Source organism: Bison bison, unplaced genomic scaffold (assembly GCF_000754665.1).
Source record: "Bison bison bison isolate TAMUID 2011002044 unplaced genomic scaffold, Bison_UMD1.0 scf7180017864263, whole genome shotgun sequence".
NCBI classification, from domain to species: Eukaryota; Metazoa; Chordata; class Mammalia; order Artiodactyla; family Bovidae; genus Bison; species Bison bison.
Genome location: NW_011494835.1, coordinates 4,429,777 through 4,451,408, shown reverse-complemented (window position 1 = coordinate 4,451,408; position 21,632 = coordinate 4,429,777). Strand labels below are relative to the sequence as shown.

General features: G+C 38.2%; 1 protein-coding gene across 3 annotated transcripts in view; it reads left to right on the top strand.

The window, feature by feature from the left end:
* The window catches only part of NFKB1 (nuclear factor of kappa light polypeptide gene enhancer in B-cells 1), a 123,269-nt gene that overhangs the window by 18,646 nt on the left and 82,991 nt on the right, over window positions 1-21,632 (top strand). The window contains exons 2-5 of one of the 3 annotated variants that reach the window (XM_010848283.1): window positions 7,857-7,902; window positions 11,853-11,928; window positions 16,373-16,413; window positions 20,535-20,633. In XM_010848283.1, coding sequence (XP_010846585.1) covers window positions 7,864-7,902; window positions 11,853-11,928; window positions 16,373-16,413; window positions 20,535-20,633 — 255 coding nt within the window. In that variant the 5' untranslated portion in view covers window positions 7,857-7,863. Of the gene's footprint in view, window positions 1-5,780; window positions 7,903-11,852; window positions 11,929-16,372; window positions 16,414-20,534; window positions 20,634-21,632 lie in introns of those variants that run through there. The other 2 variants (XM_010848282.1, XM_010848281.1) reach the window with 2 other exon arrangements.

The following is a 21,632-nucleotide window of genomic DNA, read 5'->3' as shown; positions in this document are numbered from 1 at the left end:
CATTGAGTCGGTGATGCCATCCAACCATTTTATCCTCTGTCATCCCCTTCTTCTCCTGCCTTCAATCTTTCCCAGCATTAGGGTCTTTCCAAATGAGTCAGTTCTTCACATCAGGTGGCCAAAGTATTGGAGCTTCAGCTTCAGCATCAGTCCTTCCAATGAATATTCAGGACTGATTTCCTTTAGGATTGACTGGTTGGATCTCCTTGCAGTCCAAGTTCTCCAACACCACAGTTCAGAAGCATCAGTTCTTCAGCACTCAGCTTTCTTTATGGTCCAACCCTCACATCCATACATGACCACTGGAAAAACCATAGCTTTGACTAGGTGGACCTTTGTTGGCAAAGAAGTGTCTCTGCTTTTTAATATGCTGTCTAATTTTGTCATAGCTTTTCTCCCAAGGAGCAAGCGTCTTTTAATTTCATTTGTACTTACTAGGTGGAGAAGGCAATGGCACCCCACTCCAGTACTTTTGCCTGGAAAATCCCGTGGACAGAGGAGCCTGGTAGGCTGCAGTCCATGGGGTCGCTAGAGTCGGACACGACTGAGTGACTTCGCTTTCACTTTTCACTTTCATGCACTGGAGAAGGAAATGGCAACCCACTCCAGTGTTCTTGCCTGGAGAATCCCAGGGATGGGGGAGCCTGGTGGGCTGCAGTCCATGGGCTCGCTAGGAGTCAGACACGACTGAGCGACTTCATTTTCACTTTTCCCTTTCATGCACTGGAGAAGGAAATGGCAACCCACTCCAGTGTTCTTGCCTGGAGAATCCCAGGGATGGGGGAGCCTGGTGGGCTGCCGTCTCCAGGGTTGCACAGAGTCGGACACGACTGAAGCGACTTAGCAGCAGCAGCAGCAGTACTTACTAGGAAGTTGTTGGAGAAGGCAATGGCACCCCACTCCAGTACTCTTGCCTGGAAAACCCCATGGACGTGGGAGCCTGGTAGGCTGCAGTCCATGGGGTCGCTAAGTCGAACACGACTGAGCAACCTCTCTTTCACTTTTCACTTTCATGCATTGGAGAAGGAAATGGCAACCCACTCCAGTGTTCTTGCCTGGAGAATCCCAGGGACGGGGGAGCCTGGTGGGCTGCAGTCCATGGGGTCGCACAGAGTTGGACACGACTGAATCGACTTAGCAGCAGCAGCAGCAGGAAGTTGTACTTACTAGGTAGCTATTCTACATGTTAATTCGTCCCATTGCACCTAATTCAAACAGTAGGGAGCTGAAAATGAAATGGAGGAGTGGAAAAACAGAAAATGAGTTTATACAAATCTAAATGTGGTAGGACACAAATATTCATTATTTTTCAAAAACTCAAAAAATCAGCTATTCTGAGAAAAGTAAACTCACCACTAACTTTCATCTTCGCTATCAATATATCGTCAGAAGATATAAATAAAAAGCCCCTTTAAAGTTAATTTTTTTTCTATTTATTATGAAGAAGAGTCCAGTAGTACTTAGAAGTTTTTGATTCATTCATGTTTTATGTTTTATTCAATGTAATCATTAATTGTTAAAGATGTCAGAGTTAAACTTTAAATTCAGGACAGGGTTTTGTTTTCCTTTTTTTGCTATTAAAATGTGTATTTCCAATTACATAATTAAGTTAGAAAATTAAAACAAATTTATACTTAAGGAGTAAAAGTCTCTATATTGCTACGTATGGGTCTGAATTATCATTTTAGCAATTATGTAACGTGTAACTGGATGAATGTAGCATAATTATAATTAGTGATCTCCCATCAAAGGACATTTAAATTGTTTAGAGTTTTTTGCTGCAGCTCAGATGGTAAAAAACCTGCCTGCAATGTGGGAGACCTGGGTTCAATCCCTGAGTTGGGAAGATCCCCTGGAGAGGGGAATGGCAACCCCCTCCAGTATTCTGGCCTGGAGAATTCCATGGGCTGTACAGTCCATGGGATCACAAACAGTCAGACATGGCTGAGTGACTTTCACTTTCACTTCACTTCGTAGTCTTGTAATTTTTTTTTCACACTTGCCCATATAATTCTTTAGTACACATTTCTGGAAGTGGAATTGGAGAGTGAATGTTGTTGTTCAGTCGCTAAGTCGTGTCGGACTCTGGACTGCAGCCCCCAGTGGGTGATGCTGTCTAACCACCTCATTCTCTGCTGCCCTCTTCTCCTTTGCCTTCAGTTTTTCCCTGCATCAGGGTCTTTTTTAGAGTTGGCTCTTTGTATCAGCTGGCCAAATAATTGGAGCTTCAGCATCAGTCCTTCCAATGAATATTCAGGGAAGCCCTGATTTCCTTTAGGATGGACTAGTTTGATCTCCTTGCAGTCCAAAGAACTCTCAAGAGTCTTCTCCAGCACCACAATTCAAAAGCATCAATTAATTCTTCGGCGCTCAGCCTTTTTTATGGTCCAACACTCAGCATCTGTACATGACTACTGGAAAAACCATAGCTTTGACCATATGGACCTTTGTTGACAAAGTGATATCTTTGTTTTTTCATCCACTGTCTAGGTTTGTCATAGCTTTTCTTCCAAGAAGCAAGCGCCTTCTAACTCCATGGCTGCAGTCACAGTCCACAGTGATTTTTGAGCCCAAGAAAAGAAAATCTGTCACTGCTTCTACTTTTTCCCCTTCTATTTGCGATGAAGTGATGGGACCAGATGCCATGATCTTAGTTTTTATAATGTTGAGTTTGAAGCCAGCTTTTTCATTGTCCTGTTTCACCCTTATTAAGAGGCTCTTTAGTTGCTCACTTTCTGCCATTAGAGTGGTATTATCTGCATATCTGAGGTTGTTGGTATTTCTTCCTGCAGTCTTAATTACAGCTTGTGCTTCATCCAGCCTGGTATTTAGCATAGTGTACGCTGCATATAAGTTAAATAAACAGGGTGACAGTACACAGCCTTTTCATACTCCTTTCCCAATTTTGAACCAGACAGCTGTTCCATGTAAGGTTCTTTTTTTTTTTTAATTTTATTTAATTTTTAAACTTTACATAATTGTATTAGTTTTGCCAAATATCAAAATGAATCCACCACAGGTATACATGTGTTCCCCATCCTAAACCCTCCTCCCTCCTCCCTCCCCATACCATCCCTCTGGGTCGTCCCAGTGCACTAGCCCCAAGCATCCAGTATCGTGCATCGAATCTGGACTGGCATCTCGTTTCATACATGATATTTTACATGTTTCAATGCCATTCTCTCAAATCTTCCCACCCTCTCCCTCTCCCACAGAGTCCATAAGATTGTTCTATACATCACTGTCTCTTTTGCTGTCTCGTACACAGGGTTATTGTTACCATCTTTCGAAATTCCATATATATGCGTTAGTATACTGTATTGGTGTTTTTCCTTCTGGCTTACTTCACTCTGTATAATAGGCTCCAGTTTCATCCACCTCATTAGGACTGATTCAAATGTATTCTTTTTAATGGCTGAGTAATACTCCATTGTGTATATGTACCACTGCTTTCTTATCCATTCATCTGCTGATGGGCATCTAGGTTGCTTCCATGTCCTGGCTATTATAAATAGTGCTTCGATGAACATTGGGGTACACGTGTCTCTTTCCCTTCTGGTTTCCTCAGTGTGTCTGCCCAGTAGTGGGATGCTGGATCATAAGGCAGTTCTATTTCCAGTTTTTTAAGGAATCTCCACACTGTTCTCCATAGTGGCTGTACCCATGTAAGGTTCTAATTGTTGCTTCTTGACCTGCATACAGGTTTGTGGCATGAATAAACACTCTTATTTGAATATTTCACATTATGTGTAGTACATATATAATATTTTACATATGTAGTATATATATCTTGCAGCATGTTTCCTCCAAAAAATCCCTCCATGGAAAGAAGCTCCAGTGTATTCTTTCTTTTTATTAATCATCCAACAGAGAGATGATGAAAAGTTACTCCTTTTCTTGTAATTTCATCCAAGATGAGGTATTAAAATTATATCTCAATGGTGTCTATTATGACTGAAAATAAATTTGAAAGTGGAGTCACTTTCTATCTCTGATTCCCATCCACATCTTCTGAATGGCATCTAAGATTCTGTTTTTCAAACTGCAGATTGTGAAGTCATTTTAATGGATGTGAAAATTGTCATTAATTTTTAATTAATCAAATAGAATGTATTTTCTTACAGTGGGCTCTGGTCAAGGAGTGTGAATATATCTGATGCTGGAAAATCCCCCTGGTTACAAGGAAGGGAGTGCCACTAACTCTACCCTTAATGATCCAACCCTGTAACCTTGGTTTTGTAGCCCTCACTAAGAACTCCTTGTGCTAGCCTCTGATATCCGTGGTGGAATTGTCAGAGATGTGCAGAAAATAATCCATTAGGCCTTTCATACAGAACTCACCACATATTCAGAACTTAGCCAGTTATAACATTAGCCTCTCATGTGAGAAATACAAGCAGTTCACTGGGGGAGATATTTTATTTATTGCTAACTAGCTACATTTTCTATTTCCCTTTCCATGGTGTGAAAATGTTCCTGAAAGCTCGCTGTTGAGGGAGAGAGATGCAGAGTTTAGCCCCATCTTCTCACAGTCAGTTCAGTGTCTCCCTTTCTGTTTCAGAGTCCGTCCTCAAAAGCACAGAACTGTGTGCAAAGGGAAAGTGAGAGAAAGGGCTGGGGGAGCAGGAAGGAAGTGGGGACTTTCCCTGGTCTTTCCTAATCCTTCAGTTCCAAAGGCTTAGTAGGTATTTCAGAATTTTGAAATAAAACCTGCTCTTACAATTAATGCAGATATTACTCAGTGATTCATCCTTTCCAAATAATTCTTGGTTTCATTTGACATTTTATTTTTAAATCTTGAATTAACATTGACATCACTCCCAGGGTACTGTTACCTCAGCTCTTTACAGGGAACTGTCTTACAAAGGCCAAGTTCAGATTTTAACCATCATCCATATCTCTTGGGCTGCTTTTGGGCTTTTAAAACTATGATCTTTTGGTATAGGTCCGTACATAAATCACAGGGAGGATATTGGAGGGAGGACTCTATATAATGGGGTGTTTTTTCCAGTGATTTGATTTAGAGATCTTTGAGATTTTCACTACGGTGGTGATCATGATAATAACCCTGCATCATTTCTAATCAAGTAGATTTAGTTGCATTTTTAGAATTAGGGTCAGGCCCACCTTATATTAAATCAAAGGTCAGGAAACCATCCACAGGTTTAAATATATATATAAAATCAGTGTAATTGAGATTCTGAACAGGTTTTGTCAGTTTAACAAACCAGCAGCCTCCTTTTGCTTTTGAAGACTGTGGGCTAAGATTAGAGGATTCAGGTGATGAGACCACATTAAAGGCAAAAAAAAAAAAGGTCTTAATATTTTTCTTGGAAGCTAAGGCTTCTGTGGTGTTCTGAGAATAAGAATTTTTCACATGGAATGTTGTAACCAGTGTTAGCCCTGTGTTTCAGTGTAAGACTATTTGCTATCATTCTCTTCTTTTTAATATTTATTTACTTCTTTTTAACATTTATTTATTGAAACTCTTGGTTGTGCTGGGCTTCCCTTGTGGCTCAGCTGGTAAAGAATCCGCCTGCAACGCGAGAGACCTGGGTGTGATCCCTGGGTTGGGAAGATCCCCTGGAGAAGGGAATGTATACCCACTCCAGTATTCTGGCCTGGAGAATTCCATGGACTGTGTGGTCCATGGGGTTGCAAAGACTCGGACACGACTGAGCGACTTTCACACACTTGGTTGCTCTGGGTCTTGGCTGCAGCATCTTTAGTTGTGACATGAGGGATCTTTTAATTGTGGTATGTGGGATTTAGTTCCCTGATGAGGGATTGAACTTGGGCCCCTGCATTGGAGCATGAAATCTTAACTGCTGGACCACCAGGAAAGTCCCTAGTATTCTTTATGTAACTGAAAATCATGCTAACGAATCTTTAATTTGGATATATATGGAAGTCCATATTAAAAGTCTGCACTTACGAGAAGAGTTCTGATGTAGGTGATTTATTCTTTGAATAAGCATTTGTTAGCTAACATATTCCGAGCAGAATTCTATTTCTTTCGAAGGTCCATCCCCCATCAAAATCTCTCATATTGCAGATAAGCAAACACAGGACACTGTAGTTACATATCCAAAGTCACACACCCAGCAGTGGCAAAACTCTTGAATTTCAAATGACTTAATTCTTCACTGTATCAGGTCAATTTTCCTCCTTTTAGCTGGCCTTAATCAACTACAGGTGTTTGTAATTTGTTAGTTTCTTGTTTTCAACGAATATTTTTTCTGCAAATCTGTAGGAGTTCTTGCTGTGTAGAACTCAGAGCTGCTCTTTCCCCTTTGTTGAAGTTGGGCGTGTTCTGCATCCCACAAGGAACCCTCCAGTGTCTCCCCGACCCCTGCCCAGTCACAGAGTGCTGTAGTAGGAGAGGATATCATTGGAAATTGGAGTCCTCTTTGGGGGATTTTGGATCGTTGAATGATATATTCATTAGAGTGAGGGCTAAACCATTTTAACAAAGAGACCCGACAGTACACTGGGTTAAGCAACAGGGGAGCTGATTTCTTTTCTCACATCACCATCATTCAGCTGCCATTCATCATTATGTAGGTGGTAGAAGCCAGATCGTCTCCATATCTAGATTCTATCCAGTGGGAAAGAGAAGAAACAAAAACACGGAGGAAGGATGTCAAGAGCTTTAAGCCAAGACCCAGAAATGGCACGCAGTAAACAGTTCTGACATGCCACCGGCAAGCGTTTCTTCAGATGACCGTCCCTAACTCCACAGGCATATGGGGTGTACTCTGACCGAGTTGTTTCCAGCTACAAGTCTATTACTGTGGGAAAGGAGAGGACAGATTCTGGTGGGCTGCAGACAGCTTTAGGGCAGCCCCCATCTCAAGTGCCCTTGAGTCTTTATAGACTTCATGAAGAAAAAGAGAAAAATTAGCCTCAAATTAATACATACTTTCAACTGTGTGTTTTTAAATCTTCTAATATTTTCAGGGAATATGTCTAAAATTTGATCTAAGTAAATTTAACTACAGTTAACTAAAGTTAACCTATACATATTTAAAATAATGATGAGTACTTCTTACGGAAATCCAAAGTGATGTGTGATTTTAAACACTTTTTATCTGGTCATGTGGCTCTTCATTTTTGTGAGGGCCTTTGGGTAATAGAAGACTGCTAGGGCCTTTGATGTATTGACATCTGGCTGGGTTGAGTAAATCTGAGACTCTAGCCTTGATAATAAAGGCTCTTATGTTCATGCCTTTTGATTGTACATTTAGTATCAATGTTTCTGTGCTGCTCTGACAGTGAGAGGAAGTGGCCTGACACAGCAGACAGCTCTAGAGGACGGAGCACTGCACACTGCAGCCGTCCTCCCCTCGTGCTGCACAAAGCACTGACCGGCCCCCCCACAGCCAAACGACTCCCTCTGAGTTTCTCAACTCAAGTGGCATGTAGAAAGTGGGGAGATATAGTTCCAGGACCATGACAGAATTCATGAAGGGTTGGAAAATAACCTGCACAAAGAGCTCAGTGCATCTTTGAAGTCTGGATGGTAACAAAAAGAAATGGCCTCTAAGAAATCTAATGGCATGATTTCTGTACCGAGGATGAAGGCTAGCTGTACCAAACTCCAGGACACTGTTGTGACGTTGACATAGGGGTTGTGCGTTATGCGTAAGTGGTAATTCCTTGATTATGCAATCTTTCTACTTTTAGACTTAGATTCCCAAGAGGAACTACACAGTATTTCCTCCTAAGGTCTTTAAAAAAAAAGGGAGAGGTTATATTTGGTCTTACTGAAATAATGCAGTTTACTCTTTCATAGTGTAATTTTTAAGGTTTATTCCAGTCGTAACAGTTCGGTTTTGTATTCTTTTGATGCACAGCTCCAGAATGGCAGAAGACGACCCGTATTTGGGAGGGCATGAACAAGTAAGTAGTATAATAATCGTGCTAATAATTTTTACAACCACAGTATAAACAACAGTAACTATCAGGAAAACTCTTAAAAGAGGTAAAAATTTCTTTTAAATTGTTTTTCTTGTCCATTTACATAAGGTCTTAGAGCATTTACGTAAGGTCTTAGAGGACATGCCATGTAAAACAACAGTATCCCTGCTGCCACACTCTTGTAGTATAAAAGTTATGCGTGCTGCTGGTCAAATGATAGCTACTATGTTAGTTTGTTGGGGCTGCTGTAACAAATTACCACAAGCTGGGTGACTTAAAACAACAGATATGTATTCCCTCTCAGTTCCGGAGGCAAGCAATTCAAAAGCAAGATGACAACAGGACTGGTTACTTCTGGGAGTTCTGAAGGAGGACCTGTGCTCCTCTTCTAGCTTCTGGTGGTTATTGGAAGTCCTTGGCATTCCTTGGCTTGTAGCTGCTCCTCTCCAGCACATTCCTTCTTCTCTTTGTCTCCTCTGTATCTCCATAGCCAAATCTCCCCTCCCCGCTCTTTTCTCTTATAAAAGTACCAGGCAGTGGATTGAGGGCCCATTCTTCAGGATGACCTCATCTCAACTTGATCACATCTGCAGAGACCCTGTTTTTTAAGTAAGGTCACATTCACAGGTATTTTAGGAGTTAGGACTTGAACATATCATTTTGGGGGGAGGCCAAAGTATTTATTTAAAAACTCATCTAATGAGGAGGCAGATTGGTATAGTGAAAAGGAGTTAGAATTCAAAGATCTTAACTAAGTGCTGACTGCTATTAAAGCTTGAGGAATCACTTAGCACCCCCACCCCACCTCATGCTCACGTACAGAGGTGTTTGAAAGACTTAAATGGGCAATGAATGTGCTTTGGGGACATGGAACTGTTCTTTATAATTATATTAGCGATTATAAAGGGATACTAGTGTCCTTTTTTTTCTCCTAATGTCATACTTGAAAAATGTTAATTTCAAGCCTATAGAAATGTTGAATAGTCCAGCAAATCTTTGTTGGTTGTTAATATTTTGCTCTATACATATATGTGTGTGTGTACACACACAGAGAAAGAAATTTATGTATAGTGTGTATGTGTATATATATATGTAATGAACCATTTGGAAGCAATTTTCAGACTCTAGGGTAATTGCAATGGCAATATTAAGAGTATTTAAAATAGTGATATTTATTCACTCATGATCTATTTATTGAGACATCACTATGTACCAGAACATTGGCTAAGGAAGGATACAAAAATGTGACACATTTCAGGAAGCTGCCATTTTTCTAGTAGGAGGGACAGAGACATGAGTAGTTTCCCTGTGGTGTTGAACACTGTAGTAGTAGTCTGTGTGCAATGGGACACAGATGTCAAGAGGGAAGAAGGGTGTGGTTATGCAGACGTTCCAAAGGCAGTCTGTGTCAGCTGATATTTGAAATGTGTAGTTTGCTAGGCTATGCAAAGAGAGGGAGCAGTGGGTACCAGGACATCTGGTCCAAATTTCATAATCATTTCACACTTTAGCCACATAAAAAAAATGTATTTCCCAAAATTATGCATGCAAAGAATCAGAAAGCCAAAAGTGAAATGTTTTTTGAGGGATCTAGTATTACTTCTTTAAATAAAATACTTATGTCACATTCATTACTCTTCATAATGTTCTCATTGATTTAGAAAGAATGAGTATGCATTGCTTTTCATATTAAGATGCTGCTTTTGAATTTTATTGTACAAATGATACAGATAAATCTAGCAGCATTTTCTCTGATTACAGCATGACAAACATTTGGCTACTCATATTATCAAAAACCTGTGCTTTACCTTTCACTTTTAATATGCTGTCTCTAACAAAGGCAGACACTCACCAGCATTAGGGTTGGTTGGCTTGGTTTTAAACCATGCTTTCCTGTCTCTGCACAGGAAATCCTATCAGCAAGAGATGGTCCTTTATGCCATACAAGAGTAAAACCTGCTGAAAATCGTAGTTTCGAAAGCTTTTCTTTGTGGGCATTTTTGTCAGCACCAGCAGTGGGGACATATTCTGATATTTCCATTTTTAAAGAGAGAGGTCCTTGAAGTTTGAGTTTTTTCCTCCTTGTCTCAAGATTAATAATTTATATTTCTTGAAGTTCGCATGTCTTCAGTGAGATCCTCAGTATTTTAATGTGTTCTGGGGTTTACTCCACCCCTGACCTAATGCACACGTAAGCTGCAGCACATGCCCCTGCTTTGCTCTTGTCTGAAGTGGGGCTGAGTCTCTCCTGCGATCAGAGTTTTTGCCCTTTAACCAGTCTGCAGGACCCCAGGAAAGTTTTTTGTTCTGCTAGATCATCTTTTCTGCCCTGAGACTGGTAAATTCTCTCTATAAGATGAGGCCCATTTTTATAACAACACGTTTTTTTTCATTCCTTTATTTCCCTTTCAGCAAAGAGTGAATAGTGTAGATGAACTTTACTCCTGAGCGTTGATGTGAGACACATTTATTGTTCCTCAATTGAAAATTTGCATACCTCACAACTGGATCTGAAGCGTTCTTTGTTTAAACACTGTGTTTCTTAGTCTTGATTTTAACTAGACATACTATTGATAGATTCTTAGGTATACATGAATGTCCAATAATATACTAGTAAAGAAAAGGAGTAAAATATCGATGTTTATTTTTAATGCCTGATCCAGCACATTTACTAACTAGTGTATTATAAAAACTGAAGTGTGTTTGATTTCTGTGCTGTCCACAGACATTTCATAGATGACTTATTTAGACTGAAATAAATACGAAACTCAGAAATACAAATTTTAAATCCTGAATGAACTAAGTAGGAAGGAAATGTTACTCTTGGGATACATCATTTTTAGTAACGTTTCAAGATAGATTATAATTCAATCACAATATGTTGTTTACCCACTGTATTGGTTTTCTGGTGCTCCTATAACCAATTGCCACAAATTTAGCAACTTAAAAAACACAAATTAATTATCTTACAGTCTGGAGGTCGGAAGTCCATAATCAAGGTTTGGCAGAGCTGTATTCTTTCTGAAAGTTTTCCTTATGTTTTTGAACATCTAGAGGCTGCTTGCCTTTTTTGGCCTGTGACCCAACCCCTTCCATCACTTTAGCCTCCTATTTCCATTGGTATGTCTCCTACTATTCACTTTGATCTCCTGCATCCCTCTATCAGGCCTGGCCTGGATAATTCAGAAATAATCTCCCCATCTCTGTGTTCATTTGTAAATTCCTTTTTGCTATAGGAGGCAGCATTCCAGGTTCTAGGGGTTGGGATGTGGGTGTCTTTGGGGGAGCTGTTATTCAGCATATCAAACCCACTAAATTCCAGGTATTTTCATTATGCTAGGTAAATAAAGATTAAAAAAAAAAAAAAAAAGATGAGGGAGCTCAGTGCTCAGTTAATCTGCTTTTTGGACTAAGTTATAGTTTGAGTTTTTCTATAAATTGTTCCAGGGCTCTCACTGTCTGAATCTTTCGGGATTTGCAATTGGATGCTAGAGGAGGAGTTTATTTACCATTATAAAAGAAATACAGATTTCTAGGATTAGATTCTCATGTTTATATTTCTAAGAGAGTGTAAGCTTTAAATCATTTATTCAACAAATATTTAAGTACCTACTCTGATTATATACACTGGACCCTGCAGATATGCCAGTAAGCAAACTACACTAAGTCCTTATCTCCGTGGACTGTACACGTGGATTGTTCTTCTGAAATCCCTTTGGTTTTCACACAACCATAGCCCAACCCCATGTAAAGTTCTATATATACGAGAACTTAGTTAGGTTTCCTGAGCATATTTTTAAAATTCTGCTTTAAAATGTTTTCAGGTTTTTGTTTTTAGTTTTTGTTCCTATAATTAAGTTTTAGGTTTTTCAAGTTTTTAATACAGTGTTGGAAAAGTAATGATTGAAATATTAAAATTTTCCTTTTTGTAGATGTTTCATCTGGATCCTCTGAATCATACAATGTTTAGTCCAGAATTATTTCAACCGGAGATGCCACTACCAACAGGTAAGAAAATTCTTCATCTCTTGCCTATCATTTTGCTTTTGCTTTTTTAAAAATTTGATTTTTTTATACACTCTTTTATGAAGTCAGTGAGTTACCTAGAAAGGAAATGGTGATTTGTGTTTTAAAAGTCAGTTTTCAGTATACTTTTTTGGACTACATTTGCATAAACATGTTTGATCCCAGTTACCCATTGTATTGGAGGAGGCAATGGCACCCCACTGCAATACTCTTGGCTGGAAAATCCCATGGACGGAGGAGCGTTGTAGGCTGTGGTCCATGGGGTCGCTAAGAATCGGACACGACTGAGCAACTTCACTTTGACTTTTCACTTGCATGCATTGGAGATGGAAATGGCAACCCACTCCAGTGTTCTTGCCTGGAGAATCCCAGGGATGGGGAAGCCTGGTGGGCTGCTGTCTATGGGGTCGCATGGAGTCGGACACGACTAAGCGATTTAGCAGCAGCAGCAGCAGCAGCAGCAGCAGCAGCAACCCATTGTATGACTGATAATTGTTGCTGATATTTGCTAGCACAGCTCAAAAGGAACTTCTTTACTGTGTGGGATTTTTTTCCTTTCACCCAATCTTGTTATCTCTGGGGTCTTTGTAACTCCTGTTTCCTTTGCCCCAGGCACATGAGGCAGTCTCAACTCTCAGATCTATTCCCAAAACACTTACTTGAGTTCCTGTTGCGTGCCAGCTAGTATACCACACACTGGGAACATAGTGTACAAAAGTCATAAAAGTCATCTTGGTAGAAAAATTATCTTTTTAAAAAACTTCTAGCCCTATGTTCTGACCAGTTGGATAAACTTGTGATAATCATCCATCCTCCTAACATGACTTAATTATCCCCATCAATAAGTTATTTAATCTTATATGAATGATTTTTTAAAAATCAGTCTCTGTTTTGTTTATTATTAAATTTATTTATTTTAATTAGAGGCTAATTACTTTACAATATTGTATTGGTTTTGCCATACATCAACATGAATCTGCCACGGGTGTACACATGTTCCCAATCCTGAACCCCCCTCCCACCTCCCTTATTGCTTTTATGTAAGCTTGCTGTGATAGCTCTTTTTATGTATTCCTCACATCGCCAGAGGGACTTAACAGATGTTCAAAAGCTGTGTGAGTAAATTTTGGAAGTTGTATATAAAAGAGAGTTTTGTAATTACTGAAGTACATCAGCTATTCTATTTACCATGGACTTGCTTATCCTCAATGGGAGACTTTGTGCAATTTGTATCATTGTCATTTAAAATTGCTGTTGTTACTTTGTACTTACTTTTCATTTTTTATATCAGGTGTTTATTTGCATTTTTATATCTATTATTTCTAGAAGTTCATGCAAGGGGAAAAAATAAATCTGCTAAATTCAGCTTCATTAGCTTCACTAAGTGTGTTGCTGAGGCCTTTCTTTACCCCACAGATCATAGCTGAGATGTCCTCAAGTGTTGTCCAAAATAAGCTCTAGATCAGCTTCCTGTGAACAACTAAATGTCTTGGTAGCTTCTGTGTTTTCTGTGACTGGGGATCAAAGTCTTTTTCTTGGTTTTGATGCTTTATTGAAAACATAAAAGTTACTGCCCTCAGGAAACATATACTTTTCCATTTGATGGCTTATAGATGCCAAACACTATCCTGATGCAAAGGATTTCCTAATTTTTTATTTCATCAAATTTATGGAGATAGAATAAGGTTATTGAAAGAACCAGCTTGGTAAATATTCTGAAGTCAAAGTTTCATGTTGTAGGAATTATTTAGCCATAACATTAGAAAAAGGCTTCCCAGGTGGCACTCGTGGTAAAGAACTTGCCTGCCAGTGCAGGTTCGAGCCCTGGGTCAGGGAGATCCCCTGGACGAAGGCATGGCAACCCACTCCAGTATTCTTGCCTGGTTAATCCCATGAATAGAGGAGCCTGGCGGGCTACAGTCCATAGAATTGCAAAGAATCAGACACGACTGAAGCAACTTGGCATGCAAGCAACATTAGAAAAACTTTTACAATTATACCTCAAAATTGTATTTTCCAGTTATTACCTCATCGTTTTTTATTGTCACATACACGTTCCCTCTGCATTGCAATGCCATAGTTCAGTTTTTTATAAACCAAGATTTATGGATGTTTTATTCACATTTTAAAGGAATAGAGAGGTTATATAAACCAATGTAATTTTCATATGGACTGTTTTATCTTCTGTATTTCTTGAAATCTAAAACCATGCTACTTGTTGAAAACTCTACAGGATATGGCACAACTGCTAGGTCTATAACATCATGCTGTAATTTAAATTACTCTACACAGTAGGATGTTAATTCGTGGCATGGAAATGCAGCCAAAGAAAATTGGCATTAAAACAAATATATGCATAGCAAATCTCGTTTTCTAGTTGATTTAACGTTTGAGTGTATTCCCTGAAAGAGAAAAATGGTCCCTTGGTAAATAGAATTACCAAGCCTTAGTATTTCATGTATTTAGAAGAAATTAAACCATACAGCAAAAATAATAACAAAATTTCAAATATTTTTCAAAGAGTTACTAAGAAGTGAGAGACTTGAAGTCTGATATAAATGTGCTCCAATTCCTCTGTATTTTCCATGATATCCAAATGTTGCTTCATTTTTTTTTTTTGCTGAAGTATAGTTGATTTACAATGTTGTGTTAATTTCTGCTGTACAGCAAAGTGACTCAGTTACACATATGTCCACATTTTTCACATTCTTTTCCATTTTGGTTTATCACAGGATATTGAGTGTAGTTCCCTGTGCTACATAGTAGGACCTTGCTGTCAAATGTTGCTTTCTTAAAGACTTCTCTTCTTCATATGTTCATTTAGTTTTCTAGAGAGAATGTGTATGAGTAGATTTGTTGAAATGTTGTATAGACCTTATTTAGCAGTGTGAAAATATTTATGTTTCTAATCAGTTTTATCTCCTTAGAAATTAAATTCTAGTCATTTTTTGGAATTTTAAAATTCTAACAGTTTCTTTTTAAAAAAATATAGTTGAATATATCCAGGAACTAATTTCAGACAGAAAAGAGAAGATAATTTACCTAAATTATATAGCATTGGTCAGTCCCTAACCTTTTTTCTTTTCTTGTGTATGTTTCAGTTCAAATTCAGTTATTTTTCAACTGACTCCCTTGTAAACTTCTTGAATAATAATAGGAAATAATTATACCTTAGTTTCCTACAGTTCTCTGTCTTATCCTGATTCATCATAGTGCTGAAAATAAAAATCCTCTCTCAAGTTATGGTTTATTTTTAATTTCAACCTGAAAGTTTAGCTTTTCTTCATAAATTTATTTATCTAAAATAATAAGTCTTGAACTTCTGGCCTAGAGACAGTGAAGATTGAAATGGACACAGAAGCATCCTCCTAGAATTTTTTAAGTACCATTTAAATTTACATTCAAACAAGTGAGAAACACCATGAGCCTTTGTGTATCACGGAGTTATGGGTTATTATACTTTTGACATGACATACAAACCAGCTGGGAAGCTTAGGGACTTTATCCTATTGAATAAATTTGTGTTTATACTGTCAGAGGTTTTGATTTTCCTTTGAGTTTCTAAACTTAGGTATAGTCAGGCTATCATTAAGCTTCTAGTAATCTTTGTTCTTATTAGTTGGTATACATTCATCTAACTTACTTTCAGAATTTTATAAAATGCTTATTTTGGAACAGAGTTTATATGAAAGTACAATATTCAAAAATTGTACACGGACATCAAAAGCTATGAGTTAATAAGAATCTACCATGTCTGATGGACCAAATTAAATATGGGAGAGAGGAGGAACAAGCTAGCCAGTTAGGGAATGAGGGCAGCACTTGTGGGTTCAGGTATTGACAAGGGAACCCAAAACTTGGTGTAATGAAAAGCAGAGAGCCTGAGATCATTATCTGTGTGTTTCACACATGTAGGTTGCTGGCTCAGTCTCTTGTAATTTCATATTAGGCACATTCTCTTGTGAAGAGTGGAAGTCAGAGTCTGATGATGTGATGGCAAAAGAAAACTTCACAGTGACCAGGAAGTGGTTGCTGCTTTTAATTCATATTTGTGTCATTATTAAAAATGCTTTGTTAGTAGACATGATTTGAAGGTTGTTGACGTCTTAATTCTTGCCAGACGTCATGCCTTTTGTTGGGTTGTGCAAGGTGCCATCACCACTGAACAGACATCTAGATGGTATGGTTCTCTCTAATGGTGTAAAACTGTTATTAAATAAGGATAAATTTAATATTCAAAAGAAGAAGATATGCCTTGTGGAATTTTAGCTAAAACATTTATTTGAAGCCTCTGTTTAAAAACATAATTTCAGTTTTTTTACTTGCTTTGTATATATATATACATACATATAAATATATTTTTTTTTTACCAAATTTGAGAAGCCTCACAGTTTCTTTTGGTTTCTGTTTGTTGTTTTGTTTTTAGCAGATGGCCCATACCTTCAAATATTAGAGCAACCTAAACAGGTAAGAAGATTAAAGGGGTGGGACTTTCTCTTTAATTGCTAGATCCATAAGTCTAATAATACCTCAAGCACTGAATAAAATAGTAAATGAATTTTACAAAGGAAGTAGCTTATCTAGAAGATCGACAACCTGCCAAATTGTGTAACAACTTTATCATCCACTTTCCTTTTCTCTTAGTCATTGTTCAGACTGTCCTGAACCTCAGTACATAGTTCTATAAAACTTAAGTATCAATCCATGGTATCCCATGATCTCCAACACTTTGACTTACCAGCCATTCCTTGAAGAGATGTAGGTTATCTCCACTCATTTTCATGTGTAAGAAAATACACATACACACAGTTCACATACACTGAGTCAGGCGCTTCCACCATGTCCCTGCATATCAGAACTTCTGAGCCTTTCTCCATCCTGAGGAGCTACGCCTTTGCTATTTGGAACATGTAACCTAAGATACTAAAAGGACCAGTGGGCTGTAGATAAAGTTCTAGAATAGACAGTCAAGTTCTCTTGGGTATTAGCTTCAGATCTAGCCTCTTTGGAGTCAGGAGAGGAGCATTTTATTTTATCAGGCTCTTCCCTGGCGGCTCAGACAGTAAAGAATGTGCCTGTAATGTGGGAGACTGGGGTTTGATCCCTGGGTCAGAAAGATCCCCTAGAGGAGGGCATGGCAATCCACTCCAGTATTCTTGCCTGGAGAATTCCATGGACAGAGGAGCCTGGTAGGCTACAGTCTGCGTGGTCGCAGGGATTTCCCTTTCCCTTTCCTCTTACTACTATTATTTATAGAGGATACCTGGGAATTGAAATGGCTTCCTTACCATGTCCCTATGGGTAAATAAATATTTATTGGAAATTGGATGGGACCAGTGCTATGAAAGAGGAAGGAAGAGAATCTTTAATATCTTCCCATAGTCATTAAGCGATGAAGTAATGGTATAGTCCTCTGCAGAATGAGGACAAAGTTAGTAGATCTCTGGCTGGATATGCATATTATCACACATGTGTGAGACTGAGGATGCGTGTATCTGCTTTCTTGCAGCTGTATCACCCAGTACTTTTCCTAAATGTTTTTAGTAGCTCAGGCAAGTAACACTTTTGTATTGTGTAACACTTAACAAATACTAACTAGGTCAAAATCTTAAAGTATGCATGTGGTTACTGTAATCATGGTATTACATATGTATTTGGGTTTTGGTCAGAATATAAAGGATATGAGTATCTTTATCTATGATCAAATAGACTACACTTATGAGGTTGAACTTTGATAAAAGTTTTTGGTGTGGGGACTGGAATACCATATGCGATTTCGGGACATTGTTTTCATGGCTCGCAGGTGACACACCCTGATTCCACAGCCTGCCGACATGACTTTGCTTTATCTCCATTCCCAATTCCCTATCAGTGAGTTCTCACAGGAGGCCACCAGTTTTCTCAAACGACCCTCCCAGTGGAAGTTTATCCTCTAACATTCTGTGCAGTGTTACCTGGCCTCCTGGGAAATTTCCGGATAAACCGTGAAACCAAGAAATCAACTAAAATTTATTTGTCTGCATACTAGGCAAAATGTGTTTTTCAAATATTCATTTTCATAAGCATAGCACTACCATAAGGTTTTTAAAATGAAGTTTCTTATTATGGGTCAATAGTCATAAGGAAAAATTGACGTTTATGATTTATCTGAAGGGTGAGTTATGTAGTTTCAAAATTTAATTCACTGTTGGTGGATGTGTTAAAGCTTATCTGAGTAAATCAATGTGCTTGCTTACCAAACTGTAATATTGTGATGTCTGACTCCAGTGAAAGTAAGAAGGTTGTATTGAAGTCAGACTTTCTGACCGGATGGATGGAGCCTTGCCTTTGAGGTTGATGACTCATTTTAAGCAAGTGGAGTTACTGAGATGAATGGCTGTGGATTGGTAAACCTTTAATCTCAAAAATTTAGAATCTGAAATGCATCCAGACTATGCATTTGAAGACATCCTAGTTTCCTTTCAAAAAAAAGATATTTTATTTCTATCTTCAGGTTATAAATTCCTTTGTATAGAAGTTTAGATACTTTTATCCAACTATGAATGATATATGTTGTTTTTCAAACAATGAGCAAGGTATTAAGACAGGTCTCTTTACTCATATTTTACTAAACACCACTCCCAATAAGATATAATAGTATAAGTATATATTTCTCCAACTGTCCTAAAGTAACTTTATGATTAAAGATAATGAATTACTTTATTGTTTTAAAAATAAAATCTAGAAAACTTTTCTTTTTTTCTCTGGAGGCTCTGCCACAATTTTCCCCAGCTTTGACAGAGATGAGTCATAGCATAGACCACTACTAATCTTTAGGATAGCTAGTTCTGTTGCATATTATTAAGTGCTAATTATCTAATATTGTTTAAAAGCTGAAGTTGTGTTTAAACCGATTAGCAGTCAAGTAAATCCCTATTTTATGGTTAGCCAGTTCTGGAGGCTGACTGTTGCTTTTTCGTACTTTTAGAAATTTCATTTAATTATTGAAAATACGCTAACAGCCTTTGACTATAAAAGGTATAGGGCTGAATTTGTAACTTATTTTTTAGTTTGAATTTTTGAGAAGCAAAACAGGAAGAATCACCTTCAAATCACTCATCTTACCTCAGAAGGCTTTCCAGGTGTTGATGTTTGGGGTCACCTAAGGAGCCCTTTTCAAGAGTTGTTTTAGGTCCCACTTTAATATGTTGATCATATACCCCAGACCCATGTGTGACATAAGGTAGCTTCCTCCCCTAGGGAATTTAGGTCAGGTCTCACTGGTCCTGTAAAAGATGCTTTAGACTGGTCCTCTTTAGAAATTAGAAAAGTCTCACAGAATTTAGAAACAATTCCAGGTGCTCTCCCTGAACCTCTCAGGCTGCTTTTCAAGACCCTATGGGGCATAGTGAAATGAAGTACAGTCTAAGGAGGGCAGAAACTTTACATTGATCCATTAGCTCAAAGCCGTCAAAACCTGTATATTCACTGAGCTCCACTATCCAGCTTGCAAGGTAGAAAGCCCCACTAACAAGTAGTGGTGTGCGGAGCTTCTGAGGCCTAAGGATCTATCACTGTTTATATGAAGTCAGTCCCACGATAAAGTAAGCAGAAGGTGAGAATGTTCCTTAAAGTGTATTAACATATTCTTTTCATTAAAGGGTGTATTTGAAAAACGGAAGACCATTTGGTCAAGAGACTGTATATGTTGAAATCTCCCTTCATATGATGATGAGAGTCATTCTCATAAATGTCCTTGTTTTATTCTTGGTATGCAAATATGCACAATTACAACTGTTAGCTTTTTAAGTCATAAAATGTTAAAACTGGAATAGACCTTGAATATGGTCTGGTCTAATCTTCTTAGTTGTATAAAAAAAAATACATGGAACTCATGTGTTTAATCAGCCTGCATAGTAAAGGCTTCTTGCTAATTCCTAGTTCATATTACTGTGTCTATAAAAATTCTTGAGTTAATATATAAAGGGACTCTCTGGGTTTGGAATCATTCAGGTCAGTTAATATATCCAGCTTGAACTTGATAGTATTAACAATCTTAAATCGAAACTTCTTACCTTCTGAACTGTTGAGAGTTATTGATTGTGCGGACTTGCATAGGCTGTGTTCTGTAACCCTGATGGGGTATATTTAACAAGACATTTCTGTATTCCCTCCTGAACCAACTGTCATCAGAGTAGGTAAAGGAATGCCTTTAAATAAGAATCAGAGAAGCTTAACTTTGAGTCATATGGCCAATTTCAGAGCTTGGCAGAAGCAATGTGAGATGAGGAAACTCTGATACAGGCAAGCTGTAGCATGTCGAGTACTTAGGCCTAAAATCTGCAGCAGTTTACTCTCCACATAGCACAGGAGGAGAGCTTCTGCAGGGCCAAGGACCTGCCTTTTAAGCCACAGCTCAGGGCCCAAATATCAGTTAACATCAACATTCATGATAAGGTTATGGGGAGAAGTAGTTCTCATATACAGTCCTCTTTCACAGTTTGTGTCTCCTCTAATACACAAGAATATAAAATTTGGGTATAATTTTGTCCCTATAAGTTTTTAGTAAGTATTCCTCAAACTTGTTCACCTTGTGTTCACCTTTGCAGAGAGGATTTCGTTTCCGTTACGTGTGTGAAGGCCCCTCCCATGGAGGGCTCCCCGGTGCGTCTAGTGAAAAGAACAAGAAGTCCTACCCTCAGGTCAAAGTAAGTTTGTGATGTCTTTCCATGTGAATTCTAGACGATTTGGTGTCCTCGGAGCAAAAGAGAGGAATGCTTTAAATAACTACCATTTGTCTCTGCTTATAAGCTGAAGTGTTCACATGATTATTTATAATATTTATGTAGAAATGTGTCTCGTAGCAATAGAAGTGACAGATTCTAAAACTGTTAATATTTCCATTTAGTACAAATTATCTCAACATTAACAAAACTTTTATTATTTCTTAAAAATTATCTTAAAAATTTGTTTAGTTGTATACTTCCTAAGACTTGAGAGCACTCAATTTCAGCTCTTTCTAGGGATCTAGCAAAAAAACAAGACTCAGATGACTGAGTGTGTGGATTATATAGTAGAATACCTCAGATCATGAATTCTGATCCAGACTCTGCTACCATCTGTGTGCCTTTGACTGAGATCCAACACTTCTAAACCTCAGTCCCTGGATGTGCAAAATGCAGACTTGTTAAGGGTCTGTGCTTTGTAGCTGTCTAAAGATTGAATGAGAAAATGTATCTTAGTGGTCCAAAAGGGCCTCTGCTTGAGCAACTATTTGTCTGCACGTGATGGTCCTTGGAACATACTGCTTCATGACATGCTGTGGTGGGCTTAGCTGAGCTTTTTCTACTTCTTCAGGTTCTTTTTCTTTCTTTGTATTTAATTGAGAATATCTTCCATTGAGGTAGCTTGAATTTTTTATTTTTGTAATGGGATGTCATGTTTCATAGACTGACTGCTAACAGTTTTGTAGGTAAACCAGTCAAATATTGCAGTTTCATCTTTTATAAACATTTTCATTTGTACAAGACAGACCCTTAGTAAAATTGTGATATCAAAGAAATGGGTCTTTGGTTTTGCCAGCCTTACATTTTGTTCCCTCTGTCTCCTCATAGCCCGCTTTTAGGCCCAGGCTTGTCTAATTTCTTACCTCTGGTCCAAAACAAAACCCTTGATTCTTTACCTCTTGAGTAATATTGTAGTATTAG